Source organism: Mugil cephalus, chromosome 11, assembly GCF_022458985.1.
Source record: "Mugil cephalus isolate CIBA_MC_2020 chromosome 11, CIBA_Mcephalus_1.1, whole genome shotgun sequence".
Taxonomy (NCBI): Eukaryota; Metazoa; Chordata; class Actinopteri; order Mugiliformes; family Mugilidae; genus Mugil; species Mugil cephalus.
The window spans coordinates 20,422,367-20,443,791 of record NC_061780.1 but is presented as its reverse complement, the minus strand read 5'-3'; the positions used below and the strand labels follow the sequence as shown (position 1 = coordinate 20,443,791).

The window sequence follows — 21,425 nt, the reverse complement described above, 5'->3', positions numbered from 1 at the left end:
GATTGCAGTAAATTACACTTACTGACTACTCTAACATCAGCTGCGGGGCTACGACGACGACGAAGGGGGGATAGTTAAGATCTATCCTATCACATGGATGAGTCCTGTTATATGTCAACATTTTAAAACTCTGAATCCCAAAGTTTGCCGTTGAATCCAGCTGCACAATTGACATTTTCTGGGTGTGTGAGACGTCCGGTCAACATACCGTCACCTTCTCTAAATCAGCTTCTGAGGAGGTGGGAGACAGGGGGCTGATGGGACTGAGGGAGGGGGAGCTTCCAACACTGGAGACGTACTCGGGATCAGGAACGTACAGAACCTGCAAACACAATCCATGTCTGTATTTACACAGGCACTGCTTTTGCACGCGTGTACACACACACAGTCACACACGCACAGATACAAACAGAACAGAATCTCTCTCATATAACCAAACCTTGACAAGCTAAAGGACATGAATTTACGTGAACAGATTCATGCTATTAAACAAAAAGAAGGAAAAGTTAGAGAGTGAATAGGATGTAATGTCGTATTGTTTTTATGGTTAGACAAACAGTAGAGTTAGTCCATGCTGATGTTTATTTTACTCCACTGTAGAGCCGACTGATACGGCTGTGGATTATTTCTTCAATTAGTCTATTAGTTCTCTTTAAAAGGAATTTAAGGACTTTAGGGTTGAGATTTTAAACTGATCTTTAGTTTGATTAACTGAAATGCCATTGTAATATATTTACTCACTTCTTAGATAAGAATTAGGCGGAAACTCTCCAAACACTGGTACTCTGTGATTCTGCTACAATGACTCCAATTGTGGGAATGTTAAAGATTTCCTCATACGTACAATATCTACATGAGAAAAAGGTTAGAGGCATTCAAGCCTTTGATATTTGTGTTTTGCACTGTGCATTTATAGATTATATATTTTTCTTTTTTAGGTTAAATAAATTATGAGTTTAGGTATCCCCAACTTTCTAAATAGATATATTTCGCCACGGTGTAACAGCTGTGGAAAGACAGGAGGGATGATGGCTGAGTAAGTGCTCTCCACACCCCGCTGTTTGGATGCAGTAAAAACTCAGCATTGTTCGCAGAGCGCTGCAAGAGAGGGAGGGGTGTCGGGAGGACTGGCGCATGTGGCTGGTCTCCGTTCAACCGGATTAGATTATTGACGCCAGGAAATATGGAGACAAAAAATCATTTTGCATGTTTGTGTCTTTCCACCCCGATTACGAAAAGAAGAGGATTTAGAATTTGAGTCTATTTCTGAGAAGAAAAACAACATCAAAATCAGGGGAAGCTGGCCGTGTGTTTAAGGGGCTAAAGATGGGGTAGTCCGCCTCATGCAGTCTGAACTGAGCTCTATCATTGGGAGAATTTAAGGATCACACATATTATTATACCTTTTTAGAAACAAAATGGCTCTTATGCAATGAATTGCATCCTAACGGGACAAGCGACACTGTATTTAGCAGGCAATTAAGTGGGGATACAGAGAACAGGGATGTAGTTAGTGAGTCAGTGAGTTGTTTTGAGGAAGTAATAATAATAATAATAACACACATGCAGCATGTGATGTGCCCAAAAATTTCCATGTAAATCCCCATTTTAGAATATGTTTACTGAGTGTGACATTTAGGCAAACCAGTGCGGATGCATTGAAGAGCAGTTATCATGAGATCGAGCAGAGACGTGAGTCTGCTACAGGACGATGATGAGGTGATGCGGCTGCGAGTATCAGTGTGAGCGTGCACGGGGGTTCACACCTGGCCAGGCACCACTGCTCTGGAGAACAGTTTGTTCAGCTGAACCAGCTCGTTGGGTGTGGTGTCAAACTTGAGTGCAATGCTGTTCAACGTGTCCCGCGATTCCACCTGGACCACAAAACAGGAGAGAGGAAACACACACACACAAAAAAAAAAAAAAAAAAATGAAAAAAAATGAAAAAAATTAAACGGCTGCTTCTGGTTTGGGGCATTTTCTCACCGTTGCACGTGACACACAGGATGTAAGATAGAGAATATCTGATGATCAGAGCTGTGAAATTACTTCTCTAAAGTCTTTAAAGTGGCTTCTGCTTTGCATGTTAGATTTTTTTGGATGCAGATTAAAGTTGTCAGCTGTTGACCAGGAATAGATACCCAAGGGATTGCAATGTTGCCGGCAGAAATATGAACCGACTTGAATGTCAACAGCATTCTTGCATTTTCCCGTGAACCAATTAAGTAGCATGTATATTTTTTCTGACTCTGAACCTTTACTTAACTATATTAACATCTAAATATTTTTAAAGATCTGTTGGAACTCAAACTGATGTGGCTGTACTGTGTGGAAGCGTGTCTGGATGCTAATTTATATCATATACTGTATATAATTGATGAATAAGCTAACATTAACAACAGCTCTGTCCCGCTGTGTATTATAGTTCTCAGCCCTGCCATCCTAGCAGTGTGTTCTCACCCAGAGCTACAACTTACAACCAATAAAATATAAATTTAGTCGGAAGTATATTACATAAGTTAAGCAGTCAAACTAGGTTAGGCTAGAATGCTCGGTTCTGAGTTTAAAGGCTTAAAAACAGATGGTACTTTCAATGAACTCGTGTTGGCCCAAACGAAACATCCGTCTGAAATCAAGTGCCCATTGTTTAAGGGCATTTGAACATTTTCCAGTGGTAAATCTGCCTCTGCGTTTATAAGCTGCACGGGCTGCTGTGCAAGAACAAAAGGCTTGATGGTCACAGTAATTATATGCTTGGGGTTTCGCAAATTATATACATAATTTTTTTATAGCAGAGAAATTCACATCACAATAATATAAATCAGAAAAGAAAGCAGCCTGGCCTCGTGTTTGTGAAGACAACTGCTGCTAGAAAAACAACTTAAAACATCCAATTGGTGCAAGGTTAGTTGTTTAATTTATATATATTTCATATATCATATTGATAAAGCACATTATCCTGATCCATATTATGATAAAAAAGAAGTAGAACAAGCAGTGCTTCACTTTGATGTTTGCTAAAGTAACATCATACGGGCTGTTGTGGCTGCAGCACCCTGCAGTGTGGCACAGGTGCATTTGCTTGTCTCCACCAGTTAAAATCCACACAACAGAGATGTGCTTCACGTGTCTGAACTAGTTAAGCATCTAACATGCCCCGTGGGAGCTTCTACCTTCCAAATGAGGATGGCAACCATGTCTGAAAGTGCCTGCGTGCTCGCGAGAAATGCGGTGTAAGTGAAAGAGGTGAGCTCAGGGGAGAGAAACCCTGAAAACCAGACAGCCAGGGCTGAGTCTGAGCTCTGCATAATTAGGACAGGATAATGGCACTGTGTGTTTTAGTGCAGCAGTCATGGGACTGCCTCGGCCCGCTCTCAGCAGGCGTGCGCAGCTTTCTGTGTGTGTGTGTGTGTGCGCGCGCAGCTGAAACACAGAGGAATGGCAGCTTCTCCAAATTCTTGACGTGACGCACCATTTCCAGGAGAATATTCCTCCACAAACAGACAAGCAGCGACACAAGACAGCACAGTCACGGGGAAGTGGCGGAACAGGGGGAACCAAGACAGACGAGCTGGAGCATTAGTAACACACAGTCACTGTCCGTGAGGCAGTCACACATGACATGGTTAGGATCATCTCTGAGGAAACAAGTAGCAGAACTGAGGGGAAGAAGCAGAAATATAGAAACCCAGAGGCCCTTGGCAACATGCAAGCGTTTGCGCAGGTAACACCTGAAAGTCATTGTGAAGTGAAAAATCAGGACCTATCACATCTTTCACTGCACTACACGGGTGTCAGGCAGCGGTTCATGACACTGAACCCTTAACAACCCTTAGGCAATACACTGGTAGGAATTCATAATCCAAACATTTGAAATATACAAAGTCTACTTGATTTAGCAAGAACAATACAGTCACGTTTGGATCACCTCCAGAATCTGCGACTATGGAGCTCTCATCAGTATGCACAAATAAGTGTGGCATTTGGTGTATCAGCTTGAGCATCTTGATTAAATGTAGTCGAGCATGGAGACGAAGAGCGGGGCTGAGAGGAGGAGGAATGCTGCTGTGGATTTGGTAATGGTAATGCGATGTGACATCTTCACATTAAACAATCATCATGAAATGGAGTTTATAGACAGTGTTTCAGGGGGGCTTTCACAGCGAGTTTTGTTGTCTGTGAAACTGTAAGCGCTTCCCCATCTGGTCGTTTCTTTGGGCTGGTGTGAACGCAGACGTCGTGTTCTGATCTATGCGCAAATAAAGTGAGACCAGTTAGGGCGGTTTCTGCCCCTTGCAATGAGAGCGCCGCTCACGCACAGGGCGGATACAACTATTGTACAGGGGGATGTTGCAGCAACGGCGCGTGCATTCAGGATCCACATTAAAACGCTGTTTTCTTCTGTACGTACAGCCTACATGCTGTGGTTCACACTTGCTGTTGATGCTCCATTTTCAATCTGATTATGTCCTGATTCCCTGAATGCAACATTGTTACATACTGCTTCAATTACTCCCTGAATCAGAATGAGAAATAGCTGTGAAAACTAAAAACATGGGTGTGTATGAAGCTCTAATCCATTTCAAACCAATGGATATGGATAAAACTGAATATGTTTATTGTTTACCTATAGTTACTTAACTCGGTTAAAAATCCAACACAACACAGAGAAACCGTAACAACAGTGACACGTTGTCTCTGGAAAGACCCTCGGCGGAACCGACAACACATTTATGAGAGAAAACTGGCTCATGACGGCAGAAATCTTGCAGCAGTGGCTAGTAAAAGACTAATCACCATGAAAGTACGGTGACAGTAATAGTGCTGGGTCACTTGTTTTGGTTCCAGAGCACAGCTCATTAGCTTTTGGGAGCTGAAGTGTCTAGTAATGCCGTTCATTTACTGGTAGCAATATCCTACACTACAGAGCAATTAAAAAAGAGTGGGAGTGTTTCTGGGGCTACAACATAAAAGCAGGCCTGGATTCAAAACTCAAAACGGTCTGAAATGTGTGTACTGAAACCCAGAAATGACAAAGTGACTCTTGGGCCGTTGTTATTGATCAACAGCCCTGTCACTGCGGGTTATTTCTTACAAATGTCTTCATGTTCCTTTAATGAGGACTGGGCAACAGCATGATGATTACACCAGCCAAGGTTGAAAAAATCTGGGCAGCGAGTGCGGTAAGTGGTAACCGAGCCCTTATTGTATGCCACGCTACCCTCTGGGGGTACAAACTAATCAGAGCCGAGGTCAGTCACGCTGCTGGGATACAGTCTCCCTGACTCAGCAATGTGTGCAGCCCAACAATGAACAATGCAGAGCAGGGATGCAGTGTGCGGTATGGACTGGGTGGGAAGGTAAGCAGTAATCCGAACGGGTCTCGCCATCAGCACCACAGCATAAACGTTTACTACTCTACTGTAAAAACTGCTTCACTTTCACCACTATTCATTTAGCAAATTAAAATTGAAAAATGAGACTCGTGTTGTATATCCAGACATCTATTTTTAACATGTTTTGCAGACAGATCTACTTAAAGGGTCACAGTGGCGATAGACAAAAAAAAAAAAAAAAAAGCTGATTCAATTATCCAGCTTGATTAAATGTTAATTTGATCCTTCCATAAGAAACAAACGAAATTAGAGCATCCTCAAACATCCTTCATATTTGAAAATGGTATTTGATACCATTAAAATTTTCACTGCGTGTTCATCGAGCCGGATTTAATTCTATGATTCGATAAAAAGTTGAGATTAAGATAAATGGACGATGCACAGCAGGAACAAACCCCACAGAACTCGTATATAGGAGCATGCCTACAATGTTTCAGATGAGGCACACTGATTAGCTGCTAAACATCGGGAGGAGCTTTCAATGAGCTACGTCAAACCCGCATTACAATTAATAATGTTCTCATCTTTATTTGCAAAAATGAGTCCACGCTTCGGCCCGTTTCATCCTCTCCCTGTGACCAAGTTCGCGTCTCCAGCAGCGTGGAGGCATGTGATTCTGATGGATCAGACAATTTGGAAACGCTCCTCAAGTGGAACCGAAACCTTGATCCCTATCCCTACACACAAATGTAGGGCGACCTCAAAGACAGCGCTAAGAAGAAAATACCTTGACTCCTTTCTCAGAAGAGAAAAACACTGAAGTGGAACGACAAAAAGAAGACAAAAGGAAAGAAGGACACGCTTTAACAGGTGGATCACGCATCCCAAACTCCTCCTCACAACTGTGTCATTAACAGCTACTCTTGGCCAACGTATGACAGATGAGATGACACAATTTGTCACTTCATTAGCTTTGTAGAGGGGAATCCTACCGTTCGTTCAGACAACAGCAGCATGTCAGTTTGATAAATATCCTGTCGCGAACAGGATGGGACGCGTCAAGGAGATCAGACTAACACCGGCAACGTCTTTGTGACACCAATAAACACACATTTGCCATTTATCTACAGTATGTCTAAAAAAAAATGGGGGAAAATAACATAATAAAAGTCATAGCAAATCATCAATCATCCTGTCCTAAAATAAATTAAAACCCCTTGTGCTGTGTTTGTCCTCTGTACGAGTCCAGACTGAACCCTTACGTTACATGAGGATTTTCTCTGTTTATTTGTTTATTTTTTCATCTATTTCTAGTTAGAAAAATGGAGCGTTAATAACCGGCACGGCTCCGTCATTGTCAGGACGCTTCACCATAGAGCCTTGATTCTCCCTTGTTGGTATTTGCTCGTGTTTCGTGCATGAAGTATTTACTTGAAGGTTTATAGCTCCTCTGTTGGCCAGAACAAAAGCCAACCAACAGGACATTCAGGTCTCCGGGACATTTACAGCTGCTTAAATCTTGCTGCGCAGGAATCTTCCTGAAATATAAGGTTACCCGCTTGGCTTAAAACATCTGCTTTTTGCTCCACAAATAGGGGTTGGAAAGCTTAACCTAACAAATGGCAGCTGCTGGCTCTGGTGTCAAATAGCTGCTCTGGTAGTTCTTGTATTAGCAGCTCGGCCAATCAATATGGGTATAAATATCTGGCATTCAACGAAGTAAACACTGGCAAAAGTGGTGGGCTGATCTTGGCACCGAACGAAGTGGAATAGCATGATGCGACTTTGTCTGCTAGGCTTAATTAATTACTTTTTTCCCTTCAGCAACACAGCTAGCTCCGTGTGTCACAGAAGCATCAAGGCACATCTGAAATACATCTGACTCCACCAAACCCCAGAGATGCAGCCATTGATCGTACTGTAAGAGGAGCTATCTCTAACTCAATTAAGTGGCAGAGGACAGGGGACATGCAAATGTGACCCACTGATAAAGACCTGTTATTGACACCTTGACGGCAGGACGGGAGGAGGAGGGAGGGGAAAGTGGACCAGAGAGTAGTCACAATCAGGATCATAGGCGCTAATGACAGGTGGACCCTCTTCTTACCCTGCAGATCAATAACACCCATTGCTCATCTCAAAACTGTGTTAATGAATAATTAAGCTTCTTCTTGTTAGGGTGACATCCCTCCTTTTGAGGAGAAGGACAGAGGAAGGCAGCCATGTTGGGAGTGATTGACATCCAGCTAATGGTCACCTTGTCGAACAGAAGAGGACGCGCGGATTCAAAAGGGACGGTCTGCCCGCACGGCCAAGGACTAATAGCTCCATTAAAGAGTCTGCTGTCATTTAACATTAAGTGTGGGACATGAGAACAAATCTATAAGTGCTGCTGTTAAAGGTCAACATATGAAATAAGATGTAATAGCGGAGCTATGGCTGCTTGGTTGGAGTATTGCATTTAATTGCGGCCGTTCACATGTGTCGCTTGATCCCCCAATTTTATGCAAGGCCCACTTCTGCACTGAAGCCACTTCCGTTTTTAAATAAAAAATGAGGAAAAAGGACTGGAAAAAGACAGAGAGAGAGAGAGAGAAAAAAAAAGACCTAATCAACACAGTGAGTCATGCGTGTCGCCATGAAACTGGAAATAAAACTCCAGTGTACAGTTTAATCAGCCATAATGCCTTATCAGAGCAGCCATCGCTCCTCATCTTATAATGAGGGATGAAGCCCAGCTTTAGCATGACAGTTGCCATGGCGACTTTGTCGCTACTACCCTAATGGCATGTGTACTGTGTGCAAGTGCACCACTGCAGACTGTTTGCGGACCTAAATTTAGATCCGCTATAAGAGATACGGGAGAAAGTCACATTGTTCTTTTCTTCTCAGGGCAACACAAAGCAAGTTTGTTGTCTCACTTTCAAGCTCTCATGGATCCTCCCCCCTCGGCTCTGACCTTCTGCTTCAGGCTTTGATGGCCTTTCTACTTATTCGTCGGAACAAGCGCAGGGACTCGATGACACACAAGACCCAGCAAAGCAACAAGAAGTTTGCCGTGACGTAGAAATCCCAAAGCTGTGGCAGCGCTTTAGTGAGGATTTTAAATGAGTCTGAATATAACAATTCTGCTAATGTTACACATATTAAATTAGCCATATATCCAATTTTGCATATATCTTGTATATAGATTTTAAGGTGGTGTTATTTTCATTCAAACATAAATCTAAGAAACCAATTTACTGTAGTAAAAGTAACGCAGGCTTTAATTAATTAGTAATTTTTAATTTCTGTCCACAGTGAGGAAACGTTTTGTTCAAAACTGACTCAGTTTAAGAGATTCCGTCTGAGTTAACATTGTACATTTTTAACAAAATGCTCACAGTCTGCCCAGCTTTCAGCAATATCCTGCAAGCATGCAAAGGCCGGTAGGCAACAGCTGGTGCACGCCCAAAATGTTCTAGGGGAAACCTGCACTGTACAAATTATAGTTTGAGCGGTGCAAACTTTTGCATCAACATTATAATGGACTTCTGGTCACAGCCACAGAAAGAGGCCAAACTGTCTGTGGCAAATAGATGTATTGTTACAGCCATACTAAAAGTAACTGCTAGGTAGAGACCCATCTCATGTTAATAACGTACGTCTGACAATAAAAATGAGGACGTAGTTTAAACTGATTTCGATGACAGTCCTCCGTAGTCCCTTCACCTGCTGGGCTAATATTAGCTAACGCTAATGTACCGATCGACAGGAGATTGCCCGCTCCGAATGTTCAAAGTGATTAAAATATGACTGCGCACGACTTAGTACAGGAGATTATGACTATTTGCTAACATCAGCTGTTGCTCAGTACTTGACTGCTACCTGGCTACCACGCGTGCATGCACAGGCAGCTGATGTGAAATTGTTTACAGAGTGTCAGACTCTGTTAGTCTGGTTAAAGACTTGATAACAGACAAGTCATTTTTTTTTTTTTAGTTGAGGAGTAAACATAATAAATGTCCGTGTAATGTCGGTGCAGCATGCTCTAATTTTTAGGTAACAGAGCCCCGCATGCGTTCACCGCTATCCCGTCCTCCATCTCTTTTAACAGCCCCGTCCACGCACCTCTCCAGTCCCATCATTTCTCCATCATCTATTGACTTGTTCTCCTGCTCTCAAACAAGGAGCTGTGAAAGAGCTCAAACAGTGGGATCCCTCTCCTATCCAGCGGTGAATAATGCAATCAGAGTGACTGATTGTCAGGATGGTGTGGTGTTAAGATTGCTGCCAGTGTGCATGTGTGTGTCTCCATGTGCACACACACCTGCCGCTTGGTGGATGACTCATCTAATGTCCCTCAAGTCCTCTAATGCTCACAGCCCAGCAGAGATCCACTGAACCTACAGACTGGTGTTACAGAGTGACCATGCCCATTATCAGCCTTTACTTTCCCCCTTTTTTTTTTTTTTTTTGGTGGAATCGTGACTTGAATGCACATCATGCAAAGTAGAGTCCATCAATTAGAAATTTTACAAAACATAAGATGTGATTCATTTTTGTTTTGGTTTGGAAATGTGGAAAAAAAACCCTCACATTTCATTTTAGATTTTATTAAGACAATTCGTGGCTGTCAGTATTTAAATATTTACCACTTAATATGTAAGCGATGTTTGTTATACATCGATCAGGCGTAACATTATGACCACCCTCCTAATATTGCGCCTCCAAAACAGTTGTGACTCATCAGAGAATAGACATCACTTAAATTATTAAGGAATCATGAATGCCATCCGACAACTGTAAATGACTACTTTGATCTACTAGTAGCCACAGAGGAAAGAAATCTAACAATTCCAAGTCATTTATTATTTTATGTAGTTGTTTATTCTCCGTTTGCCATTTTTCACAATGCTCAAAGTGATGGAAAAAGCAGCTGACATCCTGCCATCCTTAGGGATGAACATAGCTAAAAATGCCACTAATACAGCAACACAATACATGTAGTAAAAAATCAATACAGGTTTTCTTGCAATATCCTGAGTCATATGATCTCTGTTTTTCCACGACAAAGTGGAACATATACAGTTTATAATTCTATCTGACTGCGCATGCTGTAGCCCCGAATGAGTATATTACAAATGCTGACAACTTCCTTTTTTTCTTCCCAGGCCTACCCAGACAGGCCTTCTCCTCAAAACGGCTCTCTAGTGTCACTATACAAAATGTAATGAGAGCTCTGCTGTGCCAGATCTGCTGAGAGCGCTGCAACAGACTGAAGGAGAGTGTGGGTGGGGAGGTTCAAGCCAAAGTTTTTACCAAACATGACTTAACATTAAACAATAATTCCAGCTCATCACAGATGCAGATGCAGAACTTGGTAATTTTAGCCATGGTTTCCATTGGTATCGACGACATTGCACTCAGAAGTAATTGCTGAGATCTCACTGAAACAATTCAGCCGAAGTGATATTATAGGAACCTGTAGAAAGATGTGGGCTTGACTTGCTTACACTGATCAGGCATAACATTATGACCGTGCGCCTCCCGTATGCCTCCAAAACAATTGTGACTCATCTGAGAATTGGGGATGGGCCTTCTGAGGGTGTCCTGTGGTGTCTGGTAACACCACGTTGTTAGTGGGGGGCCTTTGGGTCCCATTAGTTTGGCTTGTTCCAGTGCAAGTGGTACATGTCTAAGTAGCATCCACACGAATGCCAGGTCAAAAGCAGAAGATAGCTCTGAATGGTCCTAATGTTATGCCTGATCAGTGTACATGCATAGTGTCTTACAAATCTAGGCTAATACACGAGAGGCACAAACCTGGTCTAAGCTGTGTGTGTAGAGTGTGTACAGAGATGTCCTTCAGTGGCGCCTCAAAATAATCTGCCTGCAACGACTTGAAATCTGGCTGCGCCAGCTAATGCCCCGACAGCTCTCGATTCCTCTCCCGTCTGATTTGTTTCAACCAATTAAACTTATCTTGGAGACTGCTACCATAACAAACCAAAGCGACAAAAGTAAAAGCCAAGTAAATGGGTCCGTTTCATAAGTGAGGAGGCCCTGTGAATCTACGAAGAGCTCAGGCAAGATCCCAAATTGGAGCAGCTGGAGCATCTAAGTCCACGGTGTAATGAAAGTGGTGCGTCTGGAGATGAACACTTTCTCAGCTCTTCCGCAGTTTGACTTTGACCGACCGTCATTACAGGGACCCCCTTCAGCAGCACTACTTCCCCCCCCTCCTCTGCCCGAGTCTTACTGTCTCCTCATCTATCTCGGTTGTTCCCGGAGACTTCAAACACTTTTTTAATTGGCTGCAGGTCAGCCAATAGCTGGACTTGGCTGAATGGACTGGCGTTATCAGTGTCTAGGCAGATGGGTTGCAGCTGCACAGGTTATTTCTCAATACGGGGGGGAAAAAAAAAGGGAGGGCGGGGGGCGCTAAGGAGGAGGAGGGGGAGGCAGATTGTATTGATGAGGAGGAACAAGAGGAAAACCTCCTTTTTTTCCGTAGCCGCGAAGCAATAGAAAACTTATCTGCCGGAGAGCGAAATAAGGAAACAGCCCCCGCATCAGCCCGAGTGATGAGTTTAAGATAAAGCTGCTTCTCAATCACTGAGACGCCGTCGACCATGTGACTCTACACTGTGAGGGACACATGGTTGTTGTACTACGCAGGAGTCAAACATACGACCCGCGGGCCAAATCTGGCCTGCAGCATGAATTTCCAAAGTGTGAAAATAACAAAGCAGACGGCAGTTTTCCAATGAAAATAGCTGCTCTAATCTATAATTCAATTTCCACCGTTTTAGTCAGAGAACTGGACGGAACACAACACACACATGTGTTTAGATGCACGTGAAAAAAAGGACAAGGACTGTAGTCAGTGAATTTTGAGCATAGTTTGATTAAGCTTAATGCATGTAAACCCACTGACTGACACCTGGGACTAAACACAGCCAGACTGCAATGAGCCCAAAACTGCATTTGTTATTCTCAAGAAATTTCAGTTTTTTGAAGGATTAGTTTATTAAAAGTAAACATTCTCCTAATTTACTTGTTTTCTCCGCAGTAGAACTAACGGAAAAAAATCTGGAGTTGTCGTCACGTATGGGTTATTATGCTACTGTGTCACCGGTCTGGCCCCCTCGAGATCAAATTGGGCTGAATGTGGCCCCCGAACTTTGACACCCCTGTTCTGCCGCCTTTCACTCTCTCTCTGTGGCCCCCATCCTCCTCGCCACGTGCCGCTGCAGCACATCAACCTACAGGACACAATCACTGGCAGTGTTGAATCCATCCATCACACTATCAGCAATCTAGCCTATGTGTGTGTGTATCTGTGTGTGTGTGTGTGTGTGTGTGGAGGGGTGGTTATGGTGTGTGACTGATATGAATCTTATCCCTCCCAAAACTAGACACTAAATTTCCCACGTTATTGTTTACCACAAGCACTTCTGTCCATCTCGCTGATGTTTGTGTGACCCCTCTGCACATATCGAGGGCCGCGACACAGTGCACCAGCTCTGACAAATGCCCCCGCTGTAACGCTTTATGTGTCCAAGCTCCGGGAAGGAAAACAAGGGCCTTGTCAATCACCGGGTCTCAGATGACTGACAGGTTGGCCAAGCAGTTGAGGAGGTGTCGCTGAGGTGTTGGGAGACCGGGGAGAGGGGGGGGGGGGGAGGGAGCAAATCACAGAAATCTACAGCAGCTCCCGGAGCGACGGGAAGGTGAGAACTGACGGCGAGGAGAAATCGGAAAGAGAAGAGAGAGAGGTTTGAGAGCGGGGACAGGAATGACGGCGAGAGGCTGCCTCTTCCTCCCTCGCGTCCTTCCCTCCTTCCTTCCACCCTCCCTTCAGCTCCTCTTCTCTCCTCTCCTCTCTCAGACGGGCAGACGGCCGGAGCCACAGCAATCCCGATCCTCGCTGTTGCCACGGAGAGAAAGGCAAGGAAAAGCAGTCTGACTGCAGCTGGATTTGAGGGTCATTTGAAGAACACAACGAGGCAGAGCACAGAGAGCTCCATTTTCAGTTCATGCCGGGGAACCAGAATCTACTCCCTCTCTCTCTCTCTCTCTCTGTGTCTCTGTTTTTCCCTCTCTCTCTCTCTCTATTGCCTCACCTCCCCTCCCCTACACAACAGCTAAATCAATAGAAATGACAACGCAGTTGGAAGGTCATATGCGAGCACAGCGAGCTCTGTGGTGGAATGCTTGCGGATTCGGAGCACAGGGAACGAGTGGAAAAAAGCAAACGCACATCCTGCCAGCGCTCCTGCCTGTCTACCCCGCTCGGGTCCGGCTGGAGGAAACGAACAGAGCTGCTACAATTCTCCTTTCCTATACATCGACATGCAAAATGGAGCTGCTGCACAGGGAGTCCTGCACAGGAGGATAATACACGCCGTTTCTGTGAGATCTCTATCAGCCACGCTGCCCGTCTGTTTACGCACTGTCCTCTTTATGTAAACAGTCTGAGGATGAGGTACACGTGCAGAATCCGAAAAAAAAAAAATAAAAAAATAAATAAACAAATGCTTCTCCCCTCTCACTAATGAGCTACCAAGCATGGTCAGACACGGTGCCTTCACAACACACAAAACACAACAACCGCCTGCCGGAGCTAGTCGGAGCTACGGAAACCACCAGCAGCACACGCGCACACACAGAAGAAGCGGCGGCAGAAGAGAAAGAAGAAGGAGAAGAAGTGGGGCAGAGAAGCGTCAAAAACACATCACGTTAACAACGGAGCTGCCTGCACGTTACTCACAGAATATTCAATGGTCCCCTTGGGTCTCTGGAACGACATGCGCCTCCCATCCTTCTTTTCTGGGGTCTTCTTTTGGCCGGTATCTGAAAGCAAACGAGGCAAGGTACGCATTACATTCATGTTCCCCTCTCCCCAGCTTGTCACAAGCTGCCGTTTCCCAGCCCCGTGGGTAGACAGCTCATTCGTCAACAGTGAGCGAGCCAGCCAGCCAGCCAGCGATGTGAGCTGTGAGCGCCGGACCACTTTCTCTCTCTCTCTCGCTCTTGCTCCGTTTCTACCCTCTCTCTCTCTCTCTCTCCCTCTATCACACTGTCCTCTCCTCACTCTGCCTCTCCCTCTCCCCCTCTCTCTCGCTCTCACGTCTCCTCCTAGCCCACCACACGGCGCAATGACAGCCGCTGAAAGCAGTTCACCTTGCCTTCCTCCCCCTGTTGCCTCTCTCACGGCAGACAGAGACCAGGCTGACCTCCATCAGGGCACCGCCGCCTGGCTGCGAGGAGAAAGAAGAAGAAGATGAAGATGGATTCAGATGGGAAGCGGGGCGTGCTAAAGCTGGCAGCACTTAAGAGGGAGGGCGGATGGACGGGAAGGGAGGGCTCAGCGCCACGTTGCGGGATGGGTAACGGAAAAATGTTGCGCGGAATAGTGACAGCGGGAGAGGAGGTGGTTGGATGCAGGTGTAGTTCGCACAAATTTCCAAAACACAATTACGGCATTCGTCCTTTTCACGGACGGATGTGGTTGACAGGCAATCGCAGGCTCAAGGTTGGAAATACGAGCAGGGACGGTTCATTCGGTGCAGAGGACAAAGAGATGAAGGGTTAATGGTGACACAAAAAAAAAAAAAAAAACAGAAGTATGCACATGGAGAAGATGGGGGGGCTGGGAGAAGGCAAGAAGATGAAGGAAAGTGGGTGGATGGAATATTGAAAGCCAGCAGATGAAAGACAGAAGCAGAAGATAGGATGGGGGATGAAAGAAACTGGAAGGAGACTCTCGGGAGGGGGAGAAGACGTAGCGAAGGGGTCGGCTTCGGCCCTTGACTTGAACAAGGAACATGGGCAAATAGGCGGATCGCGGGTGAACCGAGAAAAGAGATGAATTTAGAAGGTCGAAGGGAGGATTTACGTTAGATTTATGGTGACCCAGTGCCCTCAAACGCCGTGCACGCCTGTCTGTTGTAGGTGCTGCACATGACGTAAGCACCTCAGCGTTTGAGTCTGTCCCACCAGACATCTCAGATAGCTAAAAACATGAGTCACCGGCGTTGCTATTTCTGGGGCTCAGGGCTGCCTGCAGTAAGTGGGAGGGGAGGGGGAATGTGATCGGCTTCAGGTGTAAATATCATTCCAGCGAAGGCAGTTACCGAGCATCACCTGCTACACACTCCTCGTTTCAATACCATTTGGGACACATGCAGCATGTGCAACATTTTTCACCCTCACCCCAGAAATAATTACAGCAACAGCTACTTCATCTACAGTTTTTGGCAAACTCCTCCTGTTCTACTTTAACAGCATTTTTAAAGGGAAAACTGGATTCCACGTGTAAAGCTGCTCCACTAATAATTGACACAGAATCTTCTGCAGCTGACTAGGTCAATTTAGTGTCAGGTCAAGTCCCCTTCAGATCAGGTTAAATTCAGACAAGTAGGCATCTGCTTGTACGAACCGTGAAGATTAATTCTTACTTAATTTGATCATTTTGAAGGCCTGTGAATTACCCAGTTGTTTCTCAATGAAACTGCACACAAACCAATTATTAAAGGAAATCCTTTTTCTCATTTCCAGCCCCACTGACTGTGCCTGATGGTCATGTAACCATTTTGATTAATATTTGTTTTTCTACACATATATATAAAAAATAAATCTTGAATAGTTGTGCTTAGCAAAAAAGGCAGTGGCTTCACAAACTGTGGGTGTGTACCAAATCAGTAATTCGGCATCCAAATGAAAACCTTGCATGGATGACTGCTTTCAGTGGGACAATAAGAACTGGAGGTGTGGATTTTGGATGACTGGGTTTGTTGCTATTTAGAGGCAACACGTCAGAACTGTGATTTCACGCTCTTCTGTTACAAAACATAATCCAGTGAGCTCTAATTGTGGGTCACGGCAGCAGCGGCGGACTGCGACCCGTAACCTGACCCGCGCTCGCAGACAAACAGAGGTGTTGATCTACTTCGGTGGCTGCGGAAGTGAAAAGGTAATAAAGATTTGCTGTCGCTCGACGTTCTCGCACACGCGGCAGTAATCTTTAAAGACAGAGGGGACAACAGAGAGCAAGACAGACACGGAGCGAAAGGGATGAACAGTGATGCATTACCAGCTGCAGGGGGTGTTGGCACATGGTGAGCTGGTGATTGGTCTAAAATTAAACCTCAACCCTGATGGCGACACAAGGAATGGGCATTTTATTCCCACTCCAAACATGCAGCCGAGTGCATCTTTAATGAAAAAAGGCTCTGGTTTCATCTCAGTCCACAGGAACCTGGCACCATATGCTGCCTCTATATACTGTGGGAGAATTCTAATTCCCAGGTCCATAAATCACGGGCTGTTTGTTGCATGTTCCTCATCTAGAGACATTTTGACAAATTTTACGTCGAGCACGTTTTCTTTTCTAATGAATACCTAAACAGATGCATTTTTTTTTTGTAGTTTATATATATGGAACTCTTTCTTGGCATAATATATGTGGCATTGCAGTAGGTTGTTCACACTGTACTAGTAGCAGTAAGTAGTTACATAAAACTTGATACACCTTGTAAATATTTGATATATTTACTCTTACATAGTTTTTCTATTTTGTACCGAACTTGTATTTTTGTACTGTCTTGCCCTACTGTTGCTCCCTGTGGGGATAAATAAAGTCTCATTTTATCATCTTTCTTTGAAGGGACACCAGCTCCCTGATCCTTATACGGTGCTTATCCAACTTACAGTAGATGCTGGACAGTATACTGTCCAGGTAAGTAATTAACATCTACGAAAAGAGCCAGTGGCAAAATATTTATTAGCTACCTAAGACACAGCTTCACAGCTGTTACTGTCAACTTCTTTCAATGTGACAAAGGAGGCATCAAAATATATGTCATAGCTACATAGTATATGCTATAGCACAGGTGTCAAACATGTGGCCCGCGGGCCAAAAGCGGCCCGCCAGAGGGTCCAATCTGGCCCGCGGGATGAATTTGCAAAGTGCAACAATTACATTGAAGACATTAACTGCAAATTTTCCGATAAAAGTAACTACTTTTCCTACGTTTCACACAATTTCAGTAAGAGTTGTGGACATAACACAACACTGAGACATGCAGAAATTGCACTTCTTTTTCTTAAGAAACCTGGTTGTTCATAAAAGATTTTGTAATAGTGCAGTTCATTAAATGTAAACACTTTCATGATGTACTTCTTCGTGCTAAAACAAAGGGAAACATTTGAAGTTGTCGTTATTTGAAGGTCTGGCCCCCTTGAGATCATATTGTTCTGTAGGTGGCCCCTGAACTAACAAGAGTTTGACGCCCCTGTGCTATAGTATGGTTAAAATAGACTAGGAGGTGCAGGGGCTGCATCGGGAAGCCGTGAAGAAATAGGTCTGTGGTCGATTGGAAATCTAGATAAAGCAAACACAGTTATCTTCGCTGAACAGCACTGGGGGAAAAAAAAAATCTTAACAGGGCGAGAAGAGGTCGCTAGTTATTTAATTTGTTGTTCAACCAAGTAAAACAACAGTTACCACAGCATAAGCTTTTCTTTTTTTTTTTTTTTTACGGTTGTCTTTTCCCATAAAGAACATTATGCTTGGCTCATTAATGGGCTGAGTTACAGTAACACTGGGTCAACTGTGCAGGAGAGGGGCTGTGAGACTGAACACACTGAAAGGACCTGTTGTGCGTCAACTGAAACAAAGGGCGCCTCTCATCAATCTGGGATGTAAACAGTCACAAGAAGTCACGCCTTCCCGAACAACTTAGCGAAGCGACATGCGAGACACTGACCTGTGGCCGTGGAAAAATGCAATGATGTCCACTACAAATTTATTCAATACAGGTTTATTCCGTCAGGTTTAACTCCCACACCTCTGCAGCCCCGTGGCGTCGTGCGTCTATGTGACGGTCTGTGACATGAAAACTGTGACGAACCCCCTGCTGAGGGACATTTTATATCGTGAAAAAAATAATTATCTCTCACATGTCAAATACAGTCCGGCAACCTGTTCAGGGAGAACCCCGCCCCCCGCCCGATGACAGCTGGGTTAGGCCACACCCCTTTGTTACCCATCACCTATATTTGTCCAAGGGCCAGAATTTTTCTCAGGAGACACTGTTAGGGGATAGATGTTCTCATGAAATGAAATAAATATATTCTAAGTAATATATTAGTATTTGATACATTAATTGTCCTTCCAAATGTATCTTATGTATTAGTGTCTGTCAGTGTTGACAGACTCATATTACCTGTACTGCTTCTAGGGGATATTTTAGGGTTTAGAGCTAGCCTGAGTATTTTCAGTGTTCTGATTTTCTTGGTTATGCTTAATTTGTATTTATTTGTCTACAGCCTACTTTAATTTCACTTAAAGAATAGCTTTTCTAATAAACGTTTGCTGTTGGGCCATGCTTGCAAAAACGCTCTTCCCTGTTATGCTGATGGTTGTTATTGGGACGCCACAAGGAGATTTGTGAAAAAATTAATATAGATAGAATGAGCATGTGAAACAATAAAAGAAATGGTAATTAAGAGCAAGGAGTTTATCGTCATCTTTGATTGAAGGTGCAAGCCACTTTTCAGTCTGTTTGATTTAAAATAATAATAATATATGTTATTATTCTTAAATTCAGTAATATCCTGGGGGACACATGGAAAACTCTGATGGGATGTGCGCTTTAGAGGATAAGCAGTAATAGATATTGGATGGATGGATAGATAAAGCTATAGATCGCAATATACCATCATCGTCCACAGTTTCTCTTTCCTGACATTGAGTCGAAACACAACACCAATGACATACTATGCAAACCAACCTCTGAATCGACAAGTAGGATATAGCTTTACACTGAACACACATGCAAGGACGTCACTAAGCAAAGCTCGTTAAGAGCACAATGAAAGCGACACAGAGACGTCTCTCATAGCTCGTATTAATATGCACTCTTGCTGATAACGTCGTAACCAAAGCAAAAAAAAGAAAAACAAAACAAAACAAAACACGCTGGACACTTAAAGCCAAAATGCTGCCAAGAAATGCAGAGAAACTGAATGATTCTGGGGAAAAAATGTGAATGCGACTTTATTTGTCTCTCGAAACATGCTGTGCTCTGTACCCGCGCAATCTGCTGAGCATGAATCACGGCCGCTAAATATACTGTGCAGTCCTGCTCACTTTGTACACAGCCATGACAAACCGAAGGCATGCAGGGAATAGGAGAGTCAACAACTCTCTGACTAACATTCCCTCATGGTCTGATAGAATACACAGGCAGCCAATTTCCCTCTGCTCCCTTGTTTTCCCTGCCCGCTGGCTATATACAGCCCTCCCCAGATGTTATTTTTAGAAAGCCCCTGGTAAACAGAAGGGGATGGGGAGAGCTCTGCACCACAGCCACTCTGAACAGGTGCTGCACACGACCAGTTAAGAGGAAGGCGGAAACTTCCATCAAAAGTTTGAGATGGAGGAAGAACGGAGCTTGTGGATGGGTTGTTGATGGTGACCAGAGGATGCTTTGGCATAAAAAAATTTGAAAAAATAAAGTGAAATCAGCTTGCCACATATTGGTGCACTGGATTTTTCAAAGCTTCAATTTTAGATTAACATATGATTCAGCTTTTTTTTAGAGGACTAGAGAATTACATTATGGCAACTTTGAAGCTGAATAAGCATATCAAGCTTTATCATTACTCCCGTGTAATATTAATCTGCTTAAAACTAGATTCACTTATTAGATTGGGAGGCCATATTATACTTTTTTCCCTCTATGGTCTATATCTACAATTAGAAACGTTCTTCAAATAGCAAACACATATTATAGTTCATTCAGAGGGAAACATGAATGTTGGTACCAAGCACTCTAGAAATCTGCAAATACATTGAAACCAAAATGTCAATCTATTCATTAACCTTTTATCCATTTTTCTTTTTTTTAAATAAATAAATAAATAATCCACCCTCTGGGGACCATGAATGTCTGCACCTTATATAAAGGCATTTGATGTTGTGCTCTTTCAGCTGCTAGAAAAGATTCCATTGTATTATTGCGTTTGTCAAGATCACGTATGAAAAAAAAAATCGTAAAACTGACAACACGTCAAATGAATGTATTAGTTGTACCTCTGCTCAATTTGCCCACCTCCTTGCTAGCAAAACTACACCTGTGTGTCATGTACTCCGGCTGTCACATTCCCTGCAACAACCAACTGGGAGCACAGTCCAAGTCTGGACATCAATAAGAATTAATAAGCTTTGCCTTCCACATCTTTTGGTATTAAAGGAACTGAATGACATCAACAGCCCTGCGGCACAGTTTATGATGGCCTGCAAAGGAAATAAATAACAAAGTAACACTTCCAAAAGGGATTCGCCTGCGTGTTAGTTAAATCACAAATCCAATATGAAGGTCAGCTAAAGAGATAATGGGCCTGTTTCAAAACACAAAACAATATTTGCCTTTTCTGGCGTGGGAGCGAAACGTGTTATGACACAGGCGGCGCACACGGCGCAACGTCGGCCAGCGCTGCGCGGGTACAAGCCGAGGATGAGGAGGCTGGGGGGAGGAGGAGGGGGAGGAGGGGGAGGAGGAGGAGGAGGAGGGGGACAGAGGGGAGCTCAGAGAGAGGGTTTCAAAGATTTTGCAATCTGTTCAGCTGCTATTTGGTATTGATCAAATGAGCCATCAAAACCATGTAGCTTGTGTAACCATTTAGCTATGTAGGGCACTGTGTGGAGCTAAGAGGGGGAGATGGAGAGTTACTGACATGGAGCTGAGAGTCGGATCAAACTGGAGCCGTGCAGCAAACTGTGCATTTAAGGAAAAAAAAAAGAAAAAAAAAAGAAGAAGTAAACAGTGCTGACTATCACACACGGGTTTAAAGACAAGCTTGGGGCGCTATTATCTCACCACAAAGCTGTTGGGTGGAAATTATTATCGCAAAAGCTGCTGCAAGTTATCTATTAAGTCTGTTGTGTTATCTTACACCATTAGCAAAATATTAACGTAATTTGAGAGAGGTTAGAGGTAATATTAACTGATTTTGTGCTGGAGAGTCCTGCTTCTGCCACAGAGCGACACTCTCTCAATGGTGATGCAACAAATAAGATGTTTCTGTTACACAAAC

General features: G+C 43.9%; 1 protein-coding gene across 6 annotated transcripts in view; it reads right to left on the bottom strand.

Annotated features, from left to right (window-relative positions):
- oxr1a (oxidation resistance 1a) overlaps window positions 1-21,425 on the bottom strand; it is a 152,195-nt gene that overhangs the window by 31,278 nt on the left and 99,492 nt on the right. For all 6 annotated transcript variants that reach the window (XM_047597903.1, XM_047597904.1, XM_047597901.1 and 3 more), the window contains 3 exons: window positions 14,092-14,174; window positions 1,767-1,874; window positions 209-322 (listed from right to left, as the gene is read on the bottom strand). In XM_047597903.1, coding sequence (XP_047453859.1) covers window positions 209-322; window positions 1,767-1,874; window positions 14,092-14,174 — 305 coding nt within the window. The remainder of the gene's footprint in view (window positions 1-208; window positions 323-1,766; window positions 1,875-14,091; window positions 14,175-21,425) is intronic.